The sequence below is a fragment of the Monodelphis domestica genome, chromosome 6, assembly GCF_027887165.1.
Source record: "Monodelphis domestica isolate mMonDom1 chromosome 6, mMonDom1.pri, whole genome shotgun sequence".
In the NCBI taxonomy this organism is placed as follows: Eukaryota; Metazoa; Chordata; class Mammalia; order Didelphimorphia; family Didelphidae; genus Monodelphis; species Monodelphis domestica.
Genome location: NC_077232.1, coordinates 156,723,215 through 156,749,741, shown reverse-complemented (window position 1 = coordinate 156,749,741; position 26,527 = coordinate 156,723,215). Strand labels below are relative to the sequence as shown.

Here is a 26,527-nt window from a genome sequence, read left to right as displayed (position 1 = left end):
TTTTCACAAATTCTTCGTAATTCATAAAAAAAAATCCCAATGCTGCCAGCATTTCTTCTAATGTGATTGTGTAGTTTATTTCCTTAACTAACTCTTCTGACTGGATCGTTAGTTCTTGATTTGAGTTGTTAATGTAATTATCTTTCTCCTCCTTTTGTAAAGCTTTATAATTTTGATCGTAAGGTTTGATATATTCATAAGGTTCTTGTTCTTCTTCATTTTCTGAATCAAACATTATTGAATATAGTGATTCTATGTGATTCCTGTCTTGCATTGACTCTTGCTTGGTGATTTCTATATTCCCCAAGTCTTTGGCAAGCTCTGGAGATTGTGTTCAGTTAAATTTTCAAATCCAAGCACATCCTCTGCTACTTCAATCCCTCTATCAAGGAACTTTGATGGATGTTCCCCACTCTCCTGTCTCAATCTCTCAAATTTTCCCCAAGTATCTGGTCTTTTTGAAAAACTTTTCATTGCCTCTAATAAGTCTTCTCTGGCCTTTCTTAGGTAACGTAGATTTTCATTATTAGATAACTCTAAGTCTGTTCCTTCCTCTGACTATGATGTTAAATTTGGATTTTTTTCTTGTTTCATCAATGAATTGTTGTTTTTCCCTTTTTGAAAATAATTCTGAGAGAAGAATTTCAGTGTCTTGGAAATCTGGATCATAAAGCCTAATTGCTCTTTTAAATTCTTTTAAACATCTCATTGGTTCTGAAAACCAGGAAGGCATCCGCCTTTTCAGACTTTCAAGGTCAGCTGTTGTAAATGGTTTATGTGTTTTAATATGAATTATGCCGCTATCTGGTTGTAGGCTTGTTTGATCTCTTAGTGGAAATATTGGTATTCCACCTTCAGCCCCATCTGTATTTTCTTACTGAACTACATTGTTATTATTAGGTATGTCTTGTTGTGTGTTAATACCTTTGCCACATTGTATCTCTTCACTCAGTTGCTTAATCATTTCCTTTAGTTGCATCATCTCCTCTTTTATGGCTAAAATCGTCACAGCCATTTCATTATCTTTTGCTTTTTCCCCAAAAATTAGATGCACACCTATCTTTTAGGGCATAGTATAATTTGGTTACTACAAATAATGCTCCAGCATATGTGGGAAATGAATGAAATCAAGCGATACATACTTATATTTAGCCATTGCAAACTTTCATAAATGCTAAGCAAAAAAGAAATATAATCCGGAATGTTGACAAACAATAAGTCAAAAAACATATAAAAGAAATATGCAATCCAGGCTAGATTACCCATGGCAAGTAATAGTTTCTTTGCCGTCTTGTATCTTGAAAAGCTTTTTGCAACAGAAAAAAATGTTTTTAAGTCTGGCCCTTTAAGAGTCCCCTCCTCCTTCAGGAGGAGTGGTTTCTTTTGGGCGTGGTATCACTAGGCAGATTAGTTGCACTCAGCACTGCTCTCAAAATGGTTACTTTTCACAGTCACACAGGCTTTTGAAATGTATGCAGGCCTAACTTCTCTGAAACCTCCAGTTGCTTCCTTTTCCCAAATTCTTAACAAAAATAGGTTGGAAAACCTAGCTGGCTCTGCCAAAAACCTGTAATATTTATTGGAAAGGGAAATGGAAATTGGAAAACAGGGGGATAAATGGGGGATAATGGGAGGTTTGTATAGGGGTAAGGAGGAGTTAAAGGGAGAGAGGGAATATTGCTTGGTGAGGCAAGGGAGGGAGATGCCCCCTGTTGAGAGGAAACAGCAGGGGTCCAATAAGGACGGTTTGTCTTTGAATGACCGAAACTGAAGTTCAGCTCCCTCTATGACCAGAAAAGATAGTCCACTTATCTGACTGCGAACTCAAATAATATAAAGTTTAATAATCCAGTTGGAATTGGAGTTTTTCCTTAACTTCAGAGTATAGGGCCAGGCCCTAGAGGCTGGCGGAGGGTTTGTCCCACTCCCGTCTACTCTCTGTTCTAATTCAGAATCTTAGCAGTAGACAGAAAGCAAACAAGAACAAATCTGACCTTCAGAGGCCTTTGTCTTCCGGCTGAACCAAGAAGAGCATGCCACTCCAGATGGGGCTGATAAGCTCTTCTCCCCTCCAACCCCAGGAAGCAAGTCTTCCCCCAGCAGGAAGCAAGTGCTAGTCACAAGACCCAACTGCCACTCCCAGTTGGACCTTTCCCCACACAAACTGTTAGTCTAGTTTCCTTTCCACACACCTCTGTGAGCTTTTCTTATCATTTCTAAAATGAGAAAATTAGACTATGTGTTTTCTGGTGGTGTCTCTTCCAGTTCAATCTTTCTAAGATTCCATAATAAAATGAAGAATAGGGTTCAAGTATCTAAGGTAGTAGAAAGAATAATGATATATTGAAAAAAAACATAGATCCTACATTGAATTTACAACACTGCTTTATGTGCAAATTTATTTTACAGATCACAGGAGAACTTTCTTTGGTGAAACTGCTTTTTTAACAAAATCAAAATAGAAATTAGCTAATTTATGGGGTCTGTAATACTTTATTTTAGAAAATGTTTTTACTGATTAAGCTATTTGTAAATCCTTATCTTAAAAAAGAACACTCCAGATATTAACTACATCATTCTGGCATTTGTATAATTCTGGAGGCTTCCTTTAAGTCACCACAATCCTGAAGGAACAAGTACAGTACCTACTAAAACTATATAGAGTAACTGAATACTTGTTTCCTAATTCCTAGCTACTTAACTCCTCTTTTAAACACATCTTTTAAAAAGTGGCTGGATACCTAATGAGAATTCATCCCAAAGTTGTCTACACAAAGTCAAACTTTCTGGGAAGTGGTTAATAAGTCTAAGCAGTCATCTAAAATCCACACATACTTGAATATTTGGCATCCAGTTGACAAACTGTCTATAACATCATCTGAATTTTATACTTTCCAACAAGATGCTTTGACATCATACAAAGGCATTTTTAGATGGACAATCCTCTTTTCGATGACACAAGCAATTAGTTAGAATTTTATAACTTAAAAAAAAAAAAACTACAAGGTTTTCTGGTTCCCCATTCCTAACCATGACCTTAGAATTAGAATGCAGTATTATATTTATATGTTTACATGCTGTTACCAATGACACTATGTAAATTTCTCAAAAGCAGACATCTTTTTTTTTTTAATACAATCTGGCTTTTGACATCTTCACTCGAATGAAATTGCTTTCTCCAAGGTTACCAATGTTCTCTGATAAATCTGATGAATTTTTTTATCTGTCCTCATCCATCTTGACATATCTGCTGCCAATGACTTTCTCTTCATATAGTCTGTCTCCCCTCTGGTCATTCATGACACTACTATCTCATTCTTCTCTACCCAATAGCTCCTTCTCAGTGTCCTTTATGGGCTCCTCCTCCAGATCACAACTGTTGGTATTCTCCAAAGTTTTGTCCTAGGCTCTCCGCTCTTCTTTCCCTACATTCTCCCTATGATGACATCAGCTCCCATGGGGTTAATTAATATATGAATGATTCCCAGACTCTGTATATAGTCCAGTTCTCTTCCAATTGCCTATAGGACATTTCCATCTAGTCATCGCAGATACACTCAAATTTAAAATGTCCAAAATATAATTAGACTGACTTTCACATTTCTTTGTATCTCCAGTTCTTAACATAGTAGCTGAACCATAGTAGAAACTTAATAAATGGTTCAGCTACTGGGTTAAGAACTGAAGATACAAAGAAATGTGAAAGTCAGTCTAAGCTCTCAAGGAGCTTACAGTCTAACAGGATCACTAGGATCAAATATTAGCTCATCTGTTCAGTTTTTAAAGCCCTTCACAAATTAGTCCCAAGACTATCTTCAGTACCTCAGACCTTTCCACATACTCTTCAGTCCAGCTAAACAGACCTTTGTACATATCATATTCCTGTATATATCTTGTTTATATATGCTTATATGTATATTTTCTTCCTCACTAAGCAAAATGTTTTTGCCTTTCTTTGTATCCCTGGTGCAGTTAATAAGTGATCATTGACTGACTATTCTTCACACTCAACACGATTTTCTATACCTGTGGGCTTATTTACTGGTTGAGCTACAAGCCTAGATTTTCTGCATTCCTTCAACATGTAGCTCAAGGTCTTCTAAACAAATTATTTCCCGATATCCTCAAATGCTAGTCTTTCCTCTCAAACTAATTTGTATTTAACAATTTTCTACTTATTTGTATTTATGCGCTATGGATATATATGCATCTTTACTATCTCACTTATTATAATATAGCCTTGCAAGTAAGATTCATTGCATTCTTTTTCTTTGCATAGCTAGTATGTATTCTAGTGGCTGAACATAATCAATGCTTATTGATTGATTGTCTTTGTATCCCCAGAACCTAGTAGAGTGCTTTGCACAGAAAAGCTGGTTAATAATTGCTTATTTGATTATTATACAAATACGACTGACATGATGTTGTATTCAAATGTAACCAACTTGAATCCTGGTATATTTAATTTTTAGAACTTTAATTTTTAGAAACATCCTGAACACATTATTAAGCATATCACAATTTTGAGAGAAATTATTTCTCTAACAATGCTACATTAACTCTATTTATATATTACATAATATATCATGTTATATATATATGCATATATATATATACCAGCTTTATATTTTCTGCATAATCAACAGTATTTCACATGCTGTTTATTCCATGGGAATAGTAGCTAAACATAAAAAAGCAATATAATTACTAATTTTGATCTCTCTACTTCACAGGTAAAACACCTTTCTATTACCACATCAGCTTTAAACTTAATAATGTTGAATATGACAGTGAGTTTGACAAGCCATATTCTCAAGAATACATAGATCTCAATGAAAGGATAGTGTCTTTGGTAAGTTGCATTTTCTTTTGCCTTTTTTACTCTTCCATACATTGACTTTAGAAGTGGTAAAAATTCTATGAAAAATAATGATACATCAAAATAGCACTTTTAGATTTACAATGTGTTTTCTTTATGAAAACCTTGTGAGGTAGGTAACACAAGGAGTCTTGTACACAGGGCCAAGAAAGGAACCCTTGTAATCACCTTCTAAACAACTGTCCGACCCCACCTTACCATCTGTTACTCAGATGTCCAGTAGCCTTTGCTGCTGATTCAGCTGCCCCCAAGGCCAATTGCCTTGGTGGGGCCTACCATGGTAGGCAGCTTTGTACTCTTCTCCCACTCTGGTGCAGGGTGCATTAGATCTTTCATGCTAGCCTTCTAAGTTGTTTTGGGCTGAAATTTATTTTACCCCATCTTTTTTGTGGGTTATGCTTATTCAGAATTAATTTTAAGGTATTATGTCATAGTTTTTTGGAGGGTAATTTGGTAGAGATTAGGTGGATCTGTTTACCTTTTCCACCATCTTGGCTCCATGCCCAGAAATCTTAATTTTTAAATACATCAAAGGATTTTTTATCTCAACGATATGTATATTCTTTCCAGTGGTACAATTTATAACCTATCTATTCCTTCCCCGCTTATGGGATCCCTTGCCTGTGTCCTCCCATATATCTTCCATGAGTTTTCTCTATGTGTTGGGAGTCTTCCTCTGAATGTAGCCCATTGTTTATCTGTTATGCTTCTCTTTTTTTTCTAATTATACTTCAATGTTACCCTTGATAGTGTCTTTCCTATGTAATTCTTCATTGACAAGATGCACCTTTTCCATGCCCTTTAGGTGCCACTGAATTTTAATTATTTGGAGCGTCTAATATTCCTTGACTTGTAGCTTTATCATATCACTGAAAGCTTATTGATTTCAAAAAGATGAGCCTTTGTTCCTAGGGGAAAACATTTTAGGTCATTAAAAGCATTGTACAACATTTCAAAAGTGATCTAGCCTGCCATCTTCCTCCTATTCAATAAGCCCAATTCTATGTTCATTTCTGTTTGACCAAGACATTTATGGTGATGGGCCAGCTGAATGGCTGGTCAACCTAATTGCACAGTTTCTTATGGATGATAAACATACTTCATTTAGTTGGATTTTTTATAAGAGCATAGATTTTGATCTAGAAGATACATTAGGAATCATCTAATATAAGTGTCTCATTTTATAAATGAGGAAACTGCAGTTCAAAGACATTAAGTATTTTGCCCCAAGTGGCAGAGGTATTAATGATCAAAAACCATACTTCAAACCCAGGTCCTTTGACTCTAGAGCCAACCTTTTACATCTTACTATGCAGCCTCTTTTTCCTGTGTGGATAATTAGGCCAAATTCTTTTTGGATGATTATAGCTCTAATCTAGGAGGTTCTCTGCAGTGGTTTGGGGATTAATGCAACCACTGCAGTGCTATCTACAAACAAGAGCACTTGAAAAACATTGTCAGCCACAGGCCAACTGCTTTGAACTCTTGAACACCTCCTCAAGGAGAGTGACAAACACCTTGTACAAGGATCTCTTCACATTAAAGATGTTGTTATCTCAATTGTTACATATTTCAAGGAGCCTTGAATGATTATAACATGAGGACTGCAACATCTAATATTGGAGAAAAACCATTATGGCAGCATTTTAACCTGCTGACTCAAATCCTTTTTTTTTTTCCTAAAGAAATAATCAGCATGGAGGGACTTTATATTCTCCATATTTTTAAGTGGATTGTCTGACTATAAAATGTTTTATCTCTGTAGAAAATTGTCTGTGAAAGACTGCCATTTTAGGGTCTACTCAAAGCCTGGAAAGGTTTTGCAAACTATATATGAGGCTAAAGTAAGAAGCTCCAAGACTTAGTTTAATGTGACTTTTCCTCTTCAATTCATTTGAACAAGAAATCAAATGGATTTGAAGCCTCTTTAAAAAGTATAGCCTTTATAGCCTGTAAGCCCACAAAGCTGTGGGAACTTTGTGAGTTTTGTGTTAATAAAGTAGGTCCATGTCAAAATGAATTTGAAGGCAGAAAATTCCCAAGAAGAAATTATTCAGGAAGCTAAAAAAGACTTTGAGATCTGAATTCAAGTTGAGATTCTTGACAGTGAATCTGCCCTCAGGTGAGCAGGACATAAGATGAGAGTAATAATAATAAACAATGATAGACAAGTCTGAAAGCACAAATTAACTGGGGTGAGTGGTTATCTTTTCAAAAAGTCCTCAGAAGCTTCTAGGGGAACTCTGTATATATGTTCTCTAGAATTCCTTCAAAGGGCTCATTCAATCTTGTTACTTACATATCACTATAATTTTTAAATGAATAATAAAAGTATTACAAAGATATAAAGCAAAGTACTTTATGAGTTCCAGAGAATGTCATATTAATTGTGAGAATCAGAGAAAGCCTAGATCAAAGGTGTCAAATAAGGCTGGGCATCAACACTCCCAAGTGTTGCCCAAACCAAATTTAAATGTAATTGGGAAATATCTAATAAAATAAAAATAGAATAAAACATAAATAATATTTATGTATGGTTTTCCAAATCAATATGTGACCCATAGATTTCAGTACGACATCCTTGTCTGGAAGATCTAGTATTTGAGTCAAAAAGGTAGAAGAAATTCAATCAATGAAGCTAAAAAATGGGAGCATTACACATGGGAGGTAGATACCATGAGTAAAAGCATGAAGAACTAGGAACCTGGAAATTTTTATTATTTTGTTGCACTGGGTATTACTATGCTTTGCTAGGTTTACATTTTGAGGGAACATACTATAGATAGAGCTGCATTATCAAAGCAACGTGAGGTCTCAAAGGCTCAGGTTTTATCACTTTGTCACAATCAGCAAGAGCTCTGTCAATATGTCCATGAACTGAAGTTTTCTCTAGTCTCCCAATGTATTTGCCTCAGGGATCACGGGACCCTGGCCCACAGATGAACACAGCTTGTTAAGCACACAGAGAAGGACATAGTCAGATAAGAATAGCAGTGAAAGGTGATAGCAAACATTAGCATGCCTTAAATTCCAAGCAGATGAGTTCTGTATTATCTTCAATAGACAACAGGGAAATAGAGAGGGGTTTTTGTTTTTCAGTAAAAGTGCTATGAAGTGATAAAATTAGTTTGGCAGTAGAAGGAAGGACAGATTGGAGGGTGAAAATAAATGTCAATAGGAAGACTTGGTGGTAACCAATTACAATAATATAAACTTCTGGAAACAAAATACACTAAAGTGGTAGCAGAGATGTAAGGGGGGACAGATCTAAGAGATACTTATGACACAGGTAGACTTGACATATTGATAAAAGTTGATATAAGAGATGAAAAGGGGGAAGATTAACAGATAACATGGGGAAAGGGGTACCAAAAGAATGAGTGTCACTAATAGAAATAGCTAAGGAAAAGAGATAAGTAGATTTATGGAGGTCACTAGAACCCAGAAGCCACACAGTCTCAAAACTTTATTCAAAAATGAAACATACAAGTCTCCACCATTGTGTTAATATTAACTCTTCCTATATCCACTTCATTTGAAAATGCTTTCCCCTACTCTAGACTTTGCCACTGGGTTCCAGGACTCCCAAGTCCTTCAAAACACTTTATCCTTTCTCTTCATTATTTTATCCTCCTGTCAATGTTCTTTCTGTTTTTTTTTAAGTTTAGTTATAATCTTGGTTTTTCTCAACAGTCTTATCTTCATAATATTCTCATCCAATCTTTTACTGTCATGTCATCTTTCCTTAAAAAAATATGTCAGCATAGCATAGCAATTCAGTGATTGTGTCTTGGCAATGTATATGTACTACATTCAACATCCAATACCTGCTGTTCCCACCATCCAACCTATAAGAGGAACAGAGGATTGAAATTATTAAAATTTATTGAGTTCTATTATTTTAGCACCATTACAGTCTTATTATCATTTAAATTACTCTACCTGTAGTCATTATCTGCGACTCAGTCTTCACTCTTCCCTAGCTCCATTTTAAACACTCAACAAAAATGTCGCACAGCTTCATGCCAAATTGAACATCTCCTGTAGAACAACTGCTGACTCACTGTGACTCTAAAACTGGTTTCAAGACACTAGAGTTAAAAAAATACCTCAATACTTTTAAATACACCTGTGAAATTACAGGCAGCTGTATTTTGGCAAAACCTTTAGGACACAGCTGTTCCACCTTCCAAGCCAGGCAAATCCAAAATTTAACATGAGGTTTTAGATATTATTGAATTTGAAGCGCTGATGAGGTATCTAATTTCAGATGTCCTGGAGGCAGTAGAAGATGTGGGAAATAGGCGATTGGTGATATGGCTAACAAAAGAGAAACATGGATCCTATTTACCTGTCTTGTTAAATGACCTAAAAACTGCACTGTCCTTGTTGTTCAATTAGTTTCTTGTATTAAATTAGTAGTATTTCAGTGGAAATGAATGACTAGGGCAATAGTGAAGACTAAAAGTGTTCCAGCCTTTAATCTCTCTCCAGAGCTCCAGTTACCAAACACCTGCTTAAAATCTCTACTCAGACATGTCATAAGCAGCTCAAATTGAGAACACTCAGAACTCATCATTTTTCCTCCCAAACCTACCCAACAACTTTCCTCTTTCTGTCAAGGGAAAATATTAGCCTTCTAATCAGCCAGATTTACTACCTCAGTCATCCTCAACTCTTCACTTACCCCTCATTGCCAATCAGATGTCATCCTAATGGTTTTATTTCCTCTATAACTTTCACATCCTTCCCTTCTTTGAATTCACATGGCTGCTGCCACTAAAGACCTTCATCACCTCTCTCATATGGCCTATTACAGTAGCCTTCTTAATGATCTCCCTAACTCGTCTCTCCCATTTTCAAATCCATCCTCCACAAATGTTATAGTGATATTCCTAAAGAGTAAGTTTTTTTTTTTTCTTAAGGAAAACTACAAACAATTGCTAGGATTTATATAGCTCTTTAAGGTTTGCAAAGCACTTTATAAATGCTATTTCTTTGCATGTCGGCTGCGGAAAAGGTGGGTGGAGGGGAGGGAGGGAAATAAAGTGGTTATTATAACCGAAAATGAATAAATAAATAAATTATATATATAAATATATATATATATATATATGTTATTTCTCACAACAACCCTGAGAAGTAGGTGCTATTATTATCTCCATTTTAGAGATGAAAAAACTGAGGCAGACAGAAATTAAGCAACTTGCCCAAGGTCACACTGCTAATAAGTGAGAAAAGTTTGAACTCAGGTCTTCCTGAATTCAGCTTTGTATCCATTCTGCTATGTAGCTGTTGTACATACTATATACTATTATAGTTCTATATACTCTTAATTGGTGATATTCTTTGCCTGGAGCTAGAATTTTAACCTGGAATTGAGTATAAACAGTACAACAGAGTCTTGTACCCAATCTTCACAAAGGGGCCCATGTAATCTCTTTGTGGCCATTTGTCCAACCCCCTTACTGGCCATGGGCTAAGAGCTCCCAAAAATGCTGCCTCTACAACAGTTTGACTCCAAGGCTTGCTACTGATATTGCCACTGCCAGTGTCACAGACTACTCCTGCCAAGCTCCTTAGTTATCTTGGATAGAAAGAATGCCTCATTCTATCCTTTTGTTGATTCTGCCATAACAGAATTCAATTTGAGAAATTCTTTTAAAGTTGCTTACAGGGGAATGTTGGGTGAATTAAGCTGAGTTGCTGCCTTTCTTCCAATATCTTGACCCCCCTTTAAGCATGTTTGCTGCCACCCTCACCCCAAGAAGTTCTTTGGAGGCAGGGATTATTTCATTTTGTCTTTCCTTCATCAGCCAGAATTTTGCCCAGCACTTAGTAAATGTTTGATATGTACCTTTTGAAATGAATACACCTTCTCAACATGTAGCAGATACCATGAGAAATGTAAAAAAGTTGGAATCTGTGATAATGAGCATCTAGGAAAAATTTTATAACTAATTTTTGGACTTGTACCTCTAAATCCAGTACTAAAGTAGTCCTCCAATGCTTGCACAGATTTTCTCCAATCCAGCTACCTCAAAGTGAGCAGAAACAGCAGTCATAAGTCTCCATAACACTGGAATAAGGGAAAGTGGTTTTTTTCATATTCTTTTTTTTTTTTACTAAACCCTCACCTTCCATCTTGGAATCAATACTGTGTATTGGTTCTAAGGTAGAAGAGTGGTGATAAGGGCTAGGCAATTGGAGTTAAGTGACTTGCCCAGAGTCACACAACTAGGAAGTGTCTGGGGTCAGATTTGAACCCAGGACCTCCCATCTCTAGGCCTGGCTCTCAAACCACTGAGCTACCCAGCTGCCCCCAATAAACAAATATTTTAAGGAGAGATGATTTACTTTGTGTGCACACCCTTCCTTCCTAATGTTTCAGACTATGGCTCTTTTATGAATGAGTAAATGATCTTTGAGAGTTGCTATAACCAAAAAATTCATACCCTTTTGGACAACCTAATGATGAGCTTCTCTGAACTCAGCTAACCTGGTCTTTAGAGGAGAGATGTGAATAGCCCATCACTGGACCTGTACTTGAAGTCTTTTCGGGTTTCTAGGATCTGCAAGAACTTATGGTCCACTAGCACAGCCTATAGGAAAATGGCATCTCATCTACACCAGGACAAAGTAGGAAAGGAAAACTTTAGTGGACACAAAAATGCTTAGGAAAACAAAAAGAACCAAGTGAGTGAGTGACTCTCTGACTTATTGTACTGACAATTCAGTGAACCCAGTAGAAATCATCCAAGAATCTAATAAGTGAAGGGAAGAAGTTGACAATTCCTTAAGGGTTGTTGAAAATACTGGGTTTTCTTGAGTTTTACTAAGACTTAAAATTAAAAGTTGATGACTAGAATTTAATATGAATCAATTGAGGTTATTTTTTTTTATAATAAAAAGGAGCTTCACCATCCTAAGTACCAATATCATCTGTTCCAACAATTGTGAGATTTATAGCTAAAAATTACTTTGACAGATAAGGAAACTGAGACCCTGAGAAAGAAAATGACTTGCCTGAAGTCATGCAATTAAAAGGCAGGGTTAGGATTAAAGCCTAGATCTCCTTCTGAGCCACTTTCCACTATACTATGCTTCTGTAAATTATAGAACATAATATGATAATAAGATAACATATTATTTAAGTAGTAATTATTCCTTCTTGCTTGTCAATTCTGGGAGGTTGGGAGGGATCAGGGAAGGAGGCAACATGAATCATGTGACCTTGGGAAACTTATGTGTAAATTTGTTACTGGAATAAAATAAAGATAATTTTTAAAAAAAGAAATAATTCCATTTTATGTACATAGACAAAACATCTTCCTTTGCTAAATTTGAACCCATTCACTTAAAAGAATTAGCATATTTGCTTTCTGATGCAGTACTTGAAAAATAGTTTGGTCAAGAGCTTCATCTGTATATTCAAATGATCCTGGTATTTTGCTTTAGAATCCATGGGCTTTCTTTGTTCTAATTCAGAACTCAATCCTAGCAAAAGGGAGGTGCCAGATATTGCTCACGTTTGTCTTCAGGTCATTTTTACATTCTTCTGAGTAACTGGCCTCACACACCTTCCTTTCCATTTTAATTAAGCACAATGATGCTCTCTGTATTATAATTATTGCCAAGGATGCTCCATTCCTAAGTTACACTAGTTAAACATAATAGCATATACGAATTGGAGGTGTATATCATTAGCAATAAGACATACCAAACAAATGTACCAAACAGTCATAGTGTAGGAGGAATAGGCATGACCTGTGATTTTATTGTTACAGGGACTCCTAAGGGAGGAAACTCCCTCTACTCATGCAAGACACTAACACCTTCTCTGCAACTTAATGATGTTATAAATTTACCTAAAGCACTGACAAGTGACATGACGTGAATAGAGTCACATGGCCTATATTATCAGAAATGAGACTTGAACCAATGCCTTCCTGGCTTTGGATCCAGAAATCTATTCACTACTCCAAATATCTCTTGCTAAAAATTTACTTTGGCAAGGGCATCTAGATGGCACTGTGGACAGAATGAAATGAATGAAGTCAGGAAGATTCATCTACCTGAGTTCAAATCTGGCCTCAGATACTTAACTAGCTGGGTGAGTCTGGGCATGACACTTAACTGTTTTCCTGAGTTTCTTCTTCTATAAAATGAATTGGAGAAGAAAATGGCAAACCACCCAAATGTTTTTGCCAAGAAAATGCCAAATGGGATCACAAAGAGTCTGACATGAATGAAATATGACAAAATTATCTTATGCTTCCCCTGTAAGAAAACATGAAGACACTAAGTAAAAAGAAATATTGTTTCATTGAGGACAACATTTTGAACTAGAAAAGCAAGAATATCATGAAGAATTATATGGATTATTGTCACTTGACATATGACGTCCTAAGGCTCAGCAAATTAAAGCAACTTGCTGAACATTACATAGATGACCAAGTGGGAACCCGTGAAAATTAACTCTAAATCTAATCTAAATCTAACTAAATCTAACTCTAAATCTAAATCTTTTCACTATTGGATATGCTGCTTCCTTAAGAAAAACCAGGAGCCTGAGTTTTCAGAACTCACAAATTACCATTGCTCCTTCCTCAACCACTGGACAAGTATGCACTAGTTATTACACAGGCCATTGGTCAAATATGAGATTGCCCACTGAATCTGCTTTAAGACTGAGTTTTAGGAAATAACCTCATGTACTATGCTTCTAACAACATTAATTATAGAGTATGATAAGAGGACATTCTAAGGTTTACTTAAAATGCATAATTTAGTGGCTGAAAAAAGTCAACTTCTCTTCCCAAATGAGAAAAGGACAGAATCTATCATAGTTTGAACTAGACCAAGTGAGGTTATTCTGATCTGGAAAGTTGGAATGAGGGTGACAGGAACAGAGAGGAGAATTGATCAGAGCAGAAAAGCAGTAGAGATTGAAGGGGAATCTAAAATAAGTAGTCAACTATTAGTTTTAACTGGCATGTCCTTTTAATAAAAATTTTAATAAAAATCCTGCTAAGGAGTTTGAGACTGGTCTTAACTAAAGAAAAGCAGGCAACTGGTGAATTAAAACTTTTCTTTCCACTCTCTTTCAAACCCTTGTTTCTTTTTGGTTAATTTTTTTTTCTTCTTATACCAAGATGTACCAAAAATGTAATTATTCTGAATTAAATGTTCTGTTGTTGCTGTTTTTTTTTTTATTTTCAAAAAGAGTATAAATCAGAGGGTTGAAAGTCATTTTAATCAATTTTTTGAGGTCAGGAATTTCTATCTCTATCCTATCCTAACAAGTAGAGATAACTCTAGGGTTAGTGATCTAAGTTTTATCAGTATTTTATTAATAACTAGCATTATTAAATTCTGGAAAAGATCAGGGAAAAGGTTTGAGGACATAAACTTATCCAGGGCTAAAATCTTGATTATGTCTTTTTTCTCCCCCTCAGGCTGAAACAATGCCAGCTTAGGTAATTTCCTTGCCCCATGCCCTAGTCTCCAGAAAGAAAAAGGATAAAGGGAAAGTATTATGAACAAAGGGAAAATAAAACACCCCAAACCATGATCCTTGGGCAGACTCAGACCTGTTCCTCTTTTCTAAGAGGAAACTCCTCCTCAGTTAAACTATGCTCTCCACATCAATTTCTGAGATATATATGTGTGTATGTGTATATATATATATATATATATATAAATACATATATGTGTATGATGATCATTAAAACTAGAGGTAATCAAGAGAAATTTAAAGTTGTATACTGGTCTCCCTTTTAGTTTACTTTGAATATCTAGAGATTTAGGTTGAGAAAAGAAGATAAGAAGTTTCACTGAATTTCACATTACTTCCTAGCATATCAGCACAATGTTGTGGAATCTGTCAGCCACTGTAGATTACATAAATATAAGGTTATATTTGAAGTTACTTGTGTTTTAATTATAATATGCAACTGATGCATAATAGAATAATGCATGAATCACAGAATCTCAGAGTTGGAAGGGGTCTCATGATTCCTTCTACAATATACTAAGTGGATAACCAATCTTTGCTTAAAGACTTCTAAGAAAGGGAAACCTATCACCTCCAAAGATGGTCCATTCTACTTAGTTACTCCTATCAAACAGCACAACTGATCTGCAGGAGAACATCAGCAAACAGTGCTCATTAACCCCAACCCTTCTCTTTTTAAGAAGCAGTCATGTTGACCACTCTACTATGACTATATCTTAACAACCAAGGAGTTAATGGTACAAGTGTTAGAAATTGAGAATGGTTGGATCCTAGTGGTGACACTTCACTATAACAAGACCTAGGAGTTAGGAGGTCCTAGAGCTAAGAAGATGACTGAGAAAATATGCAATAATGAGAAGGAATTAGGTGAAATTAATAAACAACCACTATTACCCTTAGTCCTTTACATTTCATTTTAATAAGTTATTATTGTTTCTAAAATACAGTTCAAATTATTAAAGATATTTGAGGAAGGAAGAAAATGTTTTCTTAGTAAATCCCCTTCTTTTCCTCTTCATTATTGCTTAAAATATCTTTTTTATCCTCCCCTTCCTACCATTCCTCATTTTTGAAGAAAAAGAAAATCTTTGTGCAAAACAAACTCCCACCTTGCCCATGTCCAAAAATATATTTTCCATTCTGCATCTTGTATCCTACTACATAAAGCCTCATTCCCCTCTTAATAGAACCTTGGGCTCTGTCCTTAGGGCACTGAACCCTCATGGGTAAGTTTTCATATAATCTTGCCCAGAATCAAGACCCCACATCTCTAACTGGCCATTTTTACACCATGAGACTAAGAGAACTCTCCTCACAAAAATTCTTTTTTGATGTACAGCTAGATGACACAATGAATAGAACACAAGGTCCAAAGTCAAGATTCAAATTCAAATCACATATTAGCTGGATGACTGAGCAAGCTACATAGCTCTTTATTTGCTTCAGTTTCCTCAACTGTAAAAAGGAGATTCTAAGAGCACCTATCTCACAGGTTGTTGTATCAGATAAAGAACTTACTTAAAGGGCCTATTACATGAGGCATTAAAAATTGCTTCTTTCCTTCTTTCTTTCTCTACTAGAATGCTGGGTCATTCTTCTATTTGTATCCCCATGTGTTAACATAGTACCTGGCACATATAGATGATTAGATAGATAGATGGACGGACAGATGGATGGATAGATAGATAGATAGATAGATAGATAGATAGATGAATGGATAGAGATAATGGAAAGGTAGATGACCACAGATATATAATATAGCTAAGCAGCTCATCTTTATAAATTACTTTAAAATTTATAGTGTTTTTCTTAAAACAAGTCTTCAAGATATATATAAGTATTATTATCCACATTTTACAGATGAAGAGACTGAAGTTTAGAGAAATCAAGACTTTAATGCCCAAGGTCAATAAGAATTCTGTACAATACCACAGGACAATCATTCCATCTTCAGTAGGTTTCCAAGTCAACCTGTTAATCATTGAGAAGCATATTTCTAGGTTAGAAAGAGAGAATCTAAGGAGAAATAAGGGCCAATTAGCACCTATATCCAAAGTGGCAGATATACCTAAGAATTACATGATTTCTAAAATCATTCCATATGTGAAAATATGAGACAGGTATATGTCACTGAAGCAAAAAATAGAACCCCATAGGTCCTCAATACATTTTTGTGTCATTGACAGATAAAAGTTAGATTTATGCTATCTCTCATAAAGACTCCCTTGTGACTTTTTAATAACATAAGATTGCATCCATACTTTGACAAAATTGGTTTTCCTATTAATTTTTTTAAAATTTAATATATGCCCTTAAGATATATATATATAACATATATTTGTATATATAATTTGAGATCAAGTTATTAGAGTGGTTTTTACATTACTGATTGAATTCTTTACTTTAGAAGCTGGTATATGTAGAGATTGGATTCCTGTTCCAAGAAACTGACTCTTTTTCTGGACTTTTTGCTCTTCTTTGTGGGCTATATTTCTACTTTGCTTTGTTTTATGGTGTGACATTCTGAAACATTCATAGAATCTCTCTCCCCTTTGGTGCATTCTGCCCAGTAGAGCCAACAATTGTTCTTGGTCAGCCTCTGCAAACTTCAGACATGCAGGAGTTCCTGGGCACTACTGTACATACTGAAGCAGATAAGTTGTGACATGCCCAGTGCCAACCAAGCCAGCCAAATATTTCCAACACCAGAGAGGAAGGAATTTCAGTGTTTAAATTGTTGATCTCATTCTTCAGTTACTGATATCAAGCTATCTCCTACACCATATATGGTCCTGAACCCTCCTCTAACTCACTTCTATAGGGTGGTGACATTGTTTAATCCAGAGCTCCTTCCGCTCTAAGGAAGATCTACTTGCATGTAATATATAAATACATATGCACACAGATGTACAGACATGTGTGCATATACAGGCATGTACATGTGTGTTCATATATGTGCAGATACATATTGTCTCCCCTACAGGAAGGTAAGCATCTTGAGGTAACAACTTGTTTCTCTTTTGTCCTCAGACCTCAGTACTTGATAGCCAAGGCATATAATAAGAGCTTAATAAAGGCTTTTTTGATTGATGGAAAGACATTCATTTCAGTGTATGTGCATGTGTAAGCATGTTGAGTATATAATATGAAAGGAAGGAGAAAGCTTAAAATTACTCAGGTCTCTACTCTGAAAGAGGCAGTAAGGTCTAAAATTGTAACATAGGTTCCTATTGGCTTCTTGGTGAATTTTAAATATTCCTAATTGTCATAGTACCTGGAGTACAGTGATTAAATGACTTTCCCAAGGACACATCTTATAGGTAACAAAGCCAAGATTTAAACTTAAGGCTTGTGCCTAGGATTGCAGAAAGGAAGATTTTTTTCTTGATACAAGGGAAAACCTTCCTAACAGATATACTCAAACACTGATTAAGCTACCCAGGAGTTAAGTGGGTTCCTTTTAATCAGACATATTAAAGCTAAGGTCTTCCAATTCATTTTTGAGGATGTTGTAGAGGGAATTTCTGTTCAGGTATGGGTTAGACTAGATAACCTCTAAGGACCTTTGTCCAACTGAGAGTCTCTGATTCTCTTTCCATTACAATACACTGACTTGTTCTTTTTCTGAGAAAAGAATTACATTTTCTACAGTTCTATCTCAAAGCTCCAATCTGTACTCAGGGACAGGTTTCTACAGAATTCTCAGGAGATGACATTTGGCTTCAAACAAACTTTTCCTCCATGGTCTGCCAAATGAATGAGCTTTTAAAAATGGTGATTGCATGAGTATCCTATAAATTTTCCCATAACTATAGTGTCTTAGAATAAAGTTAATATAAAGCTTCTATTCAGTTCAGAAACCAAAGGCAATGGTTTTATTTAAGGTAGGTGTTGTTATGTGCATTTATGCAAGGTGAAGAATATCTCTGTGTATAATTGAACGAATAAAGGATTTAAGTCATGAGAATGAAATGAGTTAGATTTTTTTGAAAATAAAACAACTAACCAGGAACAATTAAAGAGTCAACTAGTTTTGTTTTGATTTGTTTTGTTTTTGTATTGAAAACAATCCTTTGCTAATATAGCAGGGGTGATCAGAGGAATCACTTGGTAGGTTCAGTTAATCAAAGTATATGGCACAAAGTTTTGTTAAATTAGAGCATAGTTCAGAGTTGGGTGTGGTTACTTGGCTCCTTGCTGAAAGAATAGACATATTCCTTAGGGGTCACAGTAAATTTCCCTAGATTATCCCTAGGTGAGTGGATCCACGTCCTAATGACTAACTAACAAGCCTCAGAGAATAGACTTTTTCAGAACTTTCTCCTCTGAGCCCTATAAGAGATCCAAGGAGAAGTAGCTTCATCATTCTTTCAGATAGTTCTCAAGCATGTTTTCTCTGAGTACAAGCATGTACTCTCAGATGAAATGTAATAATAGAATAAGATAGCATTTTTTTTCTCTTTTCCCTTCTACCCCAAGATGAAGAAGGCAGCATTAGTTGGGAATTCAAGGAACTTCCAGTCTCAAGCTATGTCCAAGCACATCTCTTACAACCATGTGCTTTGCTATAAATTACCATTCTCTGCTCTTGATGATCATAGAAGTTAAATCTCCCTTTCCCCACTTGGCTTGCATATTGTCTGAAGGTACACAGGAGAGAAGGTACTGGAGAAATATCCAGAGAAGAATGACAAAAACCAATTCTCTTCCACTTAGTAACTGAAGAATGGAAGACTCCTATGATTCCAATACAAAGTAAGGTAAACACAGTCCCTAACTTCAGGGAATATATATTCTGATAGGAAGACACCATTTAAATAACTAAGATCATACAGTGTATGTACAAAAGCAGAAGGGAGATTATCAGAGAAAGGAAGCCATTGGTGCCTTGGGGGACTGGAAAATGCTGCCTAGAAAAGGTAGGATTTGACCTGGGTTTGGAAGAAATCTAAGGAAATCAAAAAAGAAAGATGAAGGAGTAAAGCATTCCAACAATAGGAGATAGTCTGTGCAAATGCATGGAACAAAGAGATGGAGCATTATGTCGGAGAAACAGAAAGCTGGTCAGTGTAGCTGGATCCAAGGTAATATGGAGAGAAGTAAAGAAAGTATAACTCACTCCACTCAACAATTCCTGTCCTTCCTGATTTTAATGCTCCTCCCAGGAGAACCTCATCACTACAAAACTCACCACCATGCTGCTAATTCAATCCTTAATTGACACCACCTCCTTCAGTCTCTCACTTCTGATTGGAGGTTGGAGAACCAAATTTTCTTTATAGAGGGCAGAAACAGGATTCTCAGCCCATTCCACTTTGCAACTGCTGTTCTGTCTAGTTTCATCTCAACAAATCAGGATACCCATGTAGGGTCCCCACTAGTGTCATGTGAAGATTGGATTTAGCTATCTCCTGATTGTAACAATGAAGATAATTAGCTCTTCCTTTATTGGGAAGATTGAATTGTAATCCACAATTTATTTTTAGATTTTAATCCTCAAAAGGTGATAACTCAGTATTTTAAGTAGATCTACCCATTTTAACTACAAAAAAAAAAAGGTATTAAGTAACTACAAAAAGGTGAACTAACCAAGAAAGGTGTTAAGTAAGCAAAAAAGATATAATCTAACCAAAGAAGGTATGAACTAAAGAGTGGGCAGTTCTGGAGAAAAGCATCTTCTGTGATTGGTAGATGTGAAATTTAGGGGAAGTGACACAAGAGGAAAAGATTTTTAAAAAGAGGACTAGAGGCCAGAAGAGGATGAATATTCAATTCAAGATATGAGTTGGATGGAGGAGCTCTGACTTGGAGTGGGACTAGAGGATCAGCCTCTTAAGCTTAGATTCAATGGAAGATCTCTGACTCAGAGTTAGACTGGAGGAACTGAACCCCTGGAGGAACTGTGCAGGAGACCTCAGACTGCTTTTCCTTTTAGACAGTCACCATTGGTGAGTGAAAGTCTGACTTAGTGACCCCAGCTTTCTGGAGGTGTGAAGACTCCAGGAAAGCCCCATCTTCCCCTGGCCCTCTCTGTCTCTGTCTCTGTCTCTGTCTCTGTCTCTCTCCCCCCCCCCCCTTTTCTCTCTTCCTTAATATCTTTCCTCTATTATAAATAAACTACCATAAATTCCATTTACTTTAATAATTCATTTTGGGAATTAGAAATTAAATCCCTGGTGACCACCTAGTTGATATATAAATATTCAGAGTCCAACCACAATTAAAATTTAACAGTCACATCCCTCCCCGCTTCTCCTTCCTCTTTTTGTGTGTCCTCTCCCATCTTCAGATTTTAAGTTCCTTGAGGACAGGGATGGTCTCTCTTTTTATTTATTGTATCCCCAGCACATAGCACAGTTCCTGGCACATAGTAAGTGCTTAATAAACATTTGTTAGGGTGGATTTGTATAAGAAAGATGTAAGAATATTACAAATGAAGGAAGGAGCAAGTTATAGTTTTAAATGCCATAAATATAAATTTATATTTAATTCATTGAAATCTAGGGATTCTCCCACCCCCAACCTACCTGCTTTCTAAATTCAATTGTATATTCAATAAGCTAATAGAAACAAGCTAAGGTTCTCCCTTCTCCTGACCAACTCTATTATCTATTGCCCAATTCCTACTAGGTGCTAGATGCCTCTTGATACTGTTAGATGATACTGACTGCCACCCCCATCCCCAACTCTATTGAAGATAACATAGAGCCTCACTCCATTTTTACCCCTATACTATTATCCCCTCCCCAAAGTCACTTATCTTGGATATGGCCTTTCAGATCCTAGGAGAAGTGGAGAATACTCAATTATAATCCTTCCAATAATATGATAGACCAATGGGCTTTCCATTTGCCATTTTTCTAAGTCCTCTGATCTTGTGTGCATTTTCACTCAATGATTAGGGTAATTGCTGGGAACCATTCAAAGGAACTCACTATGTCTTCCCAAAAAAGTTCCTCTTAGGAGGGGTCAGGTGGTGATACCAATTTTCCTGCTACATATTAAAATAAGTATTTTAATACTCAGTGTCATTGCAGTGTGTCACTCATGAAAAGATATTATTTTTGGCCCTGATGTTCTTTTTCTGACTTTCTGATCTTAGCCAGTGTGAGTTATTCAAGCTTAAAATCTGAGTATCTCTTTGATTCTTCCTTCTCCTATATACCTTATACCCAGTCACCATCTCTTGCTGATTATCCTGTCTTTCAATTCTCCTCTTCTTTATGTTACCATTGTTACCAATCTAGTCCATAAAAATTCATGCCTACCTTATTGTCATAACCCCCAAATGGTCTCCTTACACTCTACTTTCTTTCCCTTTTGATCTTATGTATTGATACGCAATGCTGCCAAATTATTTTTCTAAAACACTGCTTTAGTGCATTACTTCCCTGCTCCAAAATCTTTAGTGTCTTCTTATTGCCTACAAATTGACCCCAAGCTTCGCATTCTGGCATTCAATGTCCTCCATTATTGTCACCCTTATTTTTCACTAGTTTCAAATGCTTATGACGTAGTCCCAAATATGACACGTTTATTCTTATCTGTGGTCTTTTCCTCATTTTGTTGCAATTACTGAAAATGTTTCTTTCCCTTCCAAATTCTAATCAATTTTCAAGTCTAATGCTCTGTCAGAGATGTTATAGTAGAAAACGTACAACTAAGAATCTTGAGCCCTGAATTCTCTTCAGGTTTCAGCAGTAGCTTGTTCTGAGACCCTTACACAAGTTGTTGTTGTTGTCCTGTTTCCTATCATCGGTTCTATGAACATTATATGCACTTAATAGATATTTGCCGAGTTGAAATTAATTAGTAACCTAGAACAGTATGGTGAATGGCTAGAAAGTTAGCCTTTTATTTCTTCTGAAATGGATTGGCTGTGTGACCCTGAACAAATCACTCAGTGTTCAGCGTATCCCTATGAGATGCCAAGTTGCAATGACTGTGTCTACCTGAATTGGTAGAGCATGTTTCCTCACTTGGGAGTTCCTCTGCCAATAAAAATCTCAGGTCCAAACCCTTCCCTAGTAAATTGAAAGAATTAGGCTAGATAATAACTTGGGTCTCCTAAGATCAATGATTCTAGGATACCTTTCCTGATATCTTCACCTCACATCACTGTCTCCCTTGTCTAAACACCAATAACTTTGACTTCTAATTATACTCTTTTAGACTTTGATTACATACAGTGGTGGTGTTATTTAACAGTTTCTGCTGTGTATATTCTATTTCCCCAACAAGATTATAAAAATCCATGAAAGTGAAGGCTAACCTTAAACCCTAGAATAATATTTCTGTAGCATGTGCTGTGGTTACACTCCTTTAAAAACATTCTTGGCAGATGGGCTGAACCATATTGAGGGTAACTGAAAAGCCTTAAACCTATCAGTGAATTAGGGGAATGTCTATACCAAGCATATGAAGACTTCCCCCAGCAGAATGAGAAGATAAAAATGATTTGTTCCAGAAATTGAGAAGGTGACTGAAGCAGGCAGTGTGGAGGTCTTAAAGCTTGGTCAGACATCAAAGATGCCAAGATCATCCACTGAATCCTGGACTATCACCTGTCATCCTGACTTTTGTCTTGCCACCCAACTTCAATGACTCTTGAAAAAGAGAGGGAAGTTAAAGACTTTGGGCAACTCTACCTCACTTAAATCCAGTTCATATGAAAGTCAAGACATCATCCTATGATGTCTGTGATTACCTTTGAAACAAAGGACAAACAACAACAGATTTTAGATATAGATATCCTCCTCTGAAAATATAAAACTCAGTAATCCTGGACAGATGAGAACATGATGGATACAAGAAGAGAAGCTGAGTTACATCTTGGTTTCTATTGCTCTTTTGGGAATCTAACACATATTTCAATATCCTTTTTATTTTTAAATTGTTTTGGATAGCACTGATGCAATTGTATACATACACACACAAATTGCTATGTAGCTAATGAGGCATTTGGCAGAATATAACTTGAGTTGATTATAATTCTTAAAATGGAGACATTTTTAATAGAGTTTTGCCTACCCCAAAGGGAAAGTCACAGTTAGTGGAAGCTGGTCTCTAAGATGTCATCTAATGTTACATTAGATGAAGGAAAATAGTTAATGTCCAAGATTATCATGGCCTATTAAGTAGGGAAGGATTTAAGTACAGGACCATTCCAACTTTTCTAGCAGTCATTTAGTTGGTGAAAAGGGAGAGGGAAAGAGTCAATAGGCAGTTCTCTAACTGTATTTCTTCAAGAGGTTTCTTTCATCTCCCAGGCTGACACTGTTGATAATATGTACTGAGGGGAAAATAAAGCACTGAATACATTCAGAGGTAGAAGATACTTCAGTATCCATATAGCCCAACTTCCTCATTTTGTGCCACAGAGAGACTGTCTACGCCAAGGTCACATAGAGAAAAATGATGCTTTATAATCCACAAAGGCAAAGTGTAATAAAACATGAAACACTATCATTTTCTTTGTCTGTGAAACCTCTGCTCTCTATGGACTTGACATCTGTGTCAAGTCAACAAGCATTTGTTAAGTATTTCTATGTACTGAGCATTGTGCTAAGTGTTGGGGATTGAAATATAGGTGAAAACAATCCCTTCCCTCTAGAAGCACAAAATATAAAGGGGAAGAGGATGTGCAAACAACTTATATATAAGATAAATTGTAGATAAGCTCAGAGGGAAGTCACTAGCATTGGGGGAGACTGGGAAAGGTTTATGACACAAAGTGAGATTTTAGTTGAGACTTAAAGAAACCTGGGGTCTCGAGAAGTATATATATGAAGAGAAAAAGAATTCCTGACATGGGACACAGCTAGTGAAAAGGCATAGGGTCAAAGTTGGAGTATCTTATAAAAAGAAGAGTAAGGAGGTCAGGGTCTGGATCATAGAGTACACGGAGGGAGGAAAGTATGAGAACAGAAAGGTAAAAAGATGCCAAGTTAGGAAAGACAAGCAGTGGATATATTTGTTCTTAGGGGTAAGAGGCAACCACTAGAGTTTACTAAATAGAGGAGGGGAGTGAAGAAACATGGCCAAACCTGCACTTTGGGGAGAACACTTGGATATTTGAGTGGGGAATAGACTTGAGGCAGGGAGAACAAGCTAAAATGTTACTGCATTCATGTGCTTAGAAAAGCTGACAGTAGACAATACAGATAGATGCGTACTGTCCCTTTTCAGCACAAATGTTAACTCTTGCCATATTACTCTAAGGAAAGACATCTGTTTTCTTTTTCTTTTCTGACTATCAGAATGCATTTTTGAAGGATGTTTAAAAACAGATGTAACTGCCCAACCTCAGTGTTTTTAGGTATTTTAAGTGGCTAACGTTTAAGATACATTGTGTTGTTATTTTGTGTGATACTAGTCATTTTGTTTTCTTTCAATAGATGAATAAAACATTTCAAGCATCCAAACTGAGAAGGCAATATATCCAATCCCACGTTGTCAAAGTCAGGTATGTAATATAGCCATAATTACAAGTAGCCACATGCTGGTATCATCTATAAATAGGCATCAACTTGAATCTTCTTCCCCTTTTCCCAGTTATTTAGTGTGACTAACAAAGAAATGTTAAAGAATTGAAACTAATCTAAAATGTGGGTCTTAAATCCTTCACTATTTCAACTGAGCAAGAGGGAGCTCAATCAGTTCTATGAGGCTTGAAATTAACCCAAATGAGGCAATTAGATTAGAGTCATCACCCAGAGTAATTTTACAAAAGTTTATACCACTTTTCCTGGAAAGCAGCTGTAGAAAAGTCCAAACCTAGCAGGTCCATTGATTTCTCCTCTCTTTGGGCTAACTTAGGTCCCACTTGCCATCAAACTTGCAAATTTTAGAGAAAAGCAAGCATTTAAGATCTATATTTACTGAGTTCCAAACTATAAAGCTACAAAGGTGGTTAGGTGGTATATAGTAGATTAACCACTGGACTTAGAGTCAGAAAGACCTGAGTTCAAATCCTGTCCCTTAGGCAATCTAATACATGAAACCTATAGACAATTTCCCACAATAATGTTTTAAATGCATAAAGTAATAAAAGTAATAAAGTAATTACATAGAATTACAAAGGATATAAATTACATTAAAATAAGTCATCAAAAAATTAAGTTCACACTCCCAAATTAAGAATTGCCATATAAACTTAAAAGATTTTAAAACTTAAATAGAGTAAATGATTGTAAAAAGTCTACATACAGGGCAATCAGCAAACAACTAACAATAGAAAGATCTGATAATAAGTATTAGTGATAAGGTCACCAACATCTTGAAAATACGGATTCAAAATATAGTTTAGTCTAGCCATTGGGGTACTCATATCAGAGCAGAATAGGATTTGGGACTATGTATATACAAACACACAGACACACAAACACACACACTCCTTGCCTTGAATGAGGACTAATCCGAAAGTCTAGGGCTGGACTGAGCCTAGAGGTAGAGATTAAATAGGTAATATAAATTCCTTTGTCATTTAGCAGATTGCTAGGGTGGGGTCTAGAGTTGGAAAGGATATTACAAATCATCTAATCTAACTCCTTCATTTTAAGGATGAGGAATCTCAGATATAGAGAGGTTAAACAAATATGTAAGGTCATTGGCAGACCCCAAAACATTATATAAATGCTAGCTATTATTACCCATGGCTCTATAGGTAATGCTCTAGTCAGAATCTAAGTTTAGGTCCCATGACTCCAAGTTCCTCTTTCTATTGCATTGTGTTGCCTCCAGAATCTTGCCAGCCATTACAAATGCCTGTCTAGTGCATCAGACTTTTTCTACTAGACTCCAGCTCTACTTCTAAAGAATGGAATCCAGTTCTCTAGGTGGGTGCATCTTTGCTTATACACATTATTTTAACATTTGCTGTTGGTCATCAGCATCACTCTCCATAAAAATTTATTGAGCCTGGTGTTCTACCAGGTTCCAAACAGCAAAATCTTCTGGGTACAAAATAAATGAACTTAGTACCTGGTGACACCACACCCCAGGGCAAGTTGGGTGTGGGGATGTCAAGGACATGTGTTGCATGTGATTTCACTATGCTCTCTATTACAATGAGCTCTATAAATAGAAATATTCTCAGAGAATTAAAGATGAGATTTCAGTTAGTTGAATTC

The 26,527-nt window shown here is 36.2% G+C and overlaps 1 protein-coding gene across 1 annotated transcript in view; it reads left to right on the top strand.

Moving 5' to 3' along the window:
* Positions 1 to 26,527, top strand: part of LOC100012939 (transmembrane protease serine 11C-like) — a 103,543-nt gene that overhangs the window by 16,045 nt on the left and 60,971 nt on the right. The window contains exons 3-4 of the mRNA XM_016423223.2: positions 4,734 to 4,852; positions 24,794 to 24,861. Coding sequence (XP_016278709.2) covers positions 4,734 to 4,852; positions 24,794 to 24,861 — 187 coding nt within the window. The remainder of the gene's footprint in view (positions 1 to 4,733; positions 4,853 to 24,793; positions 24,862 to 26,527) is intronic.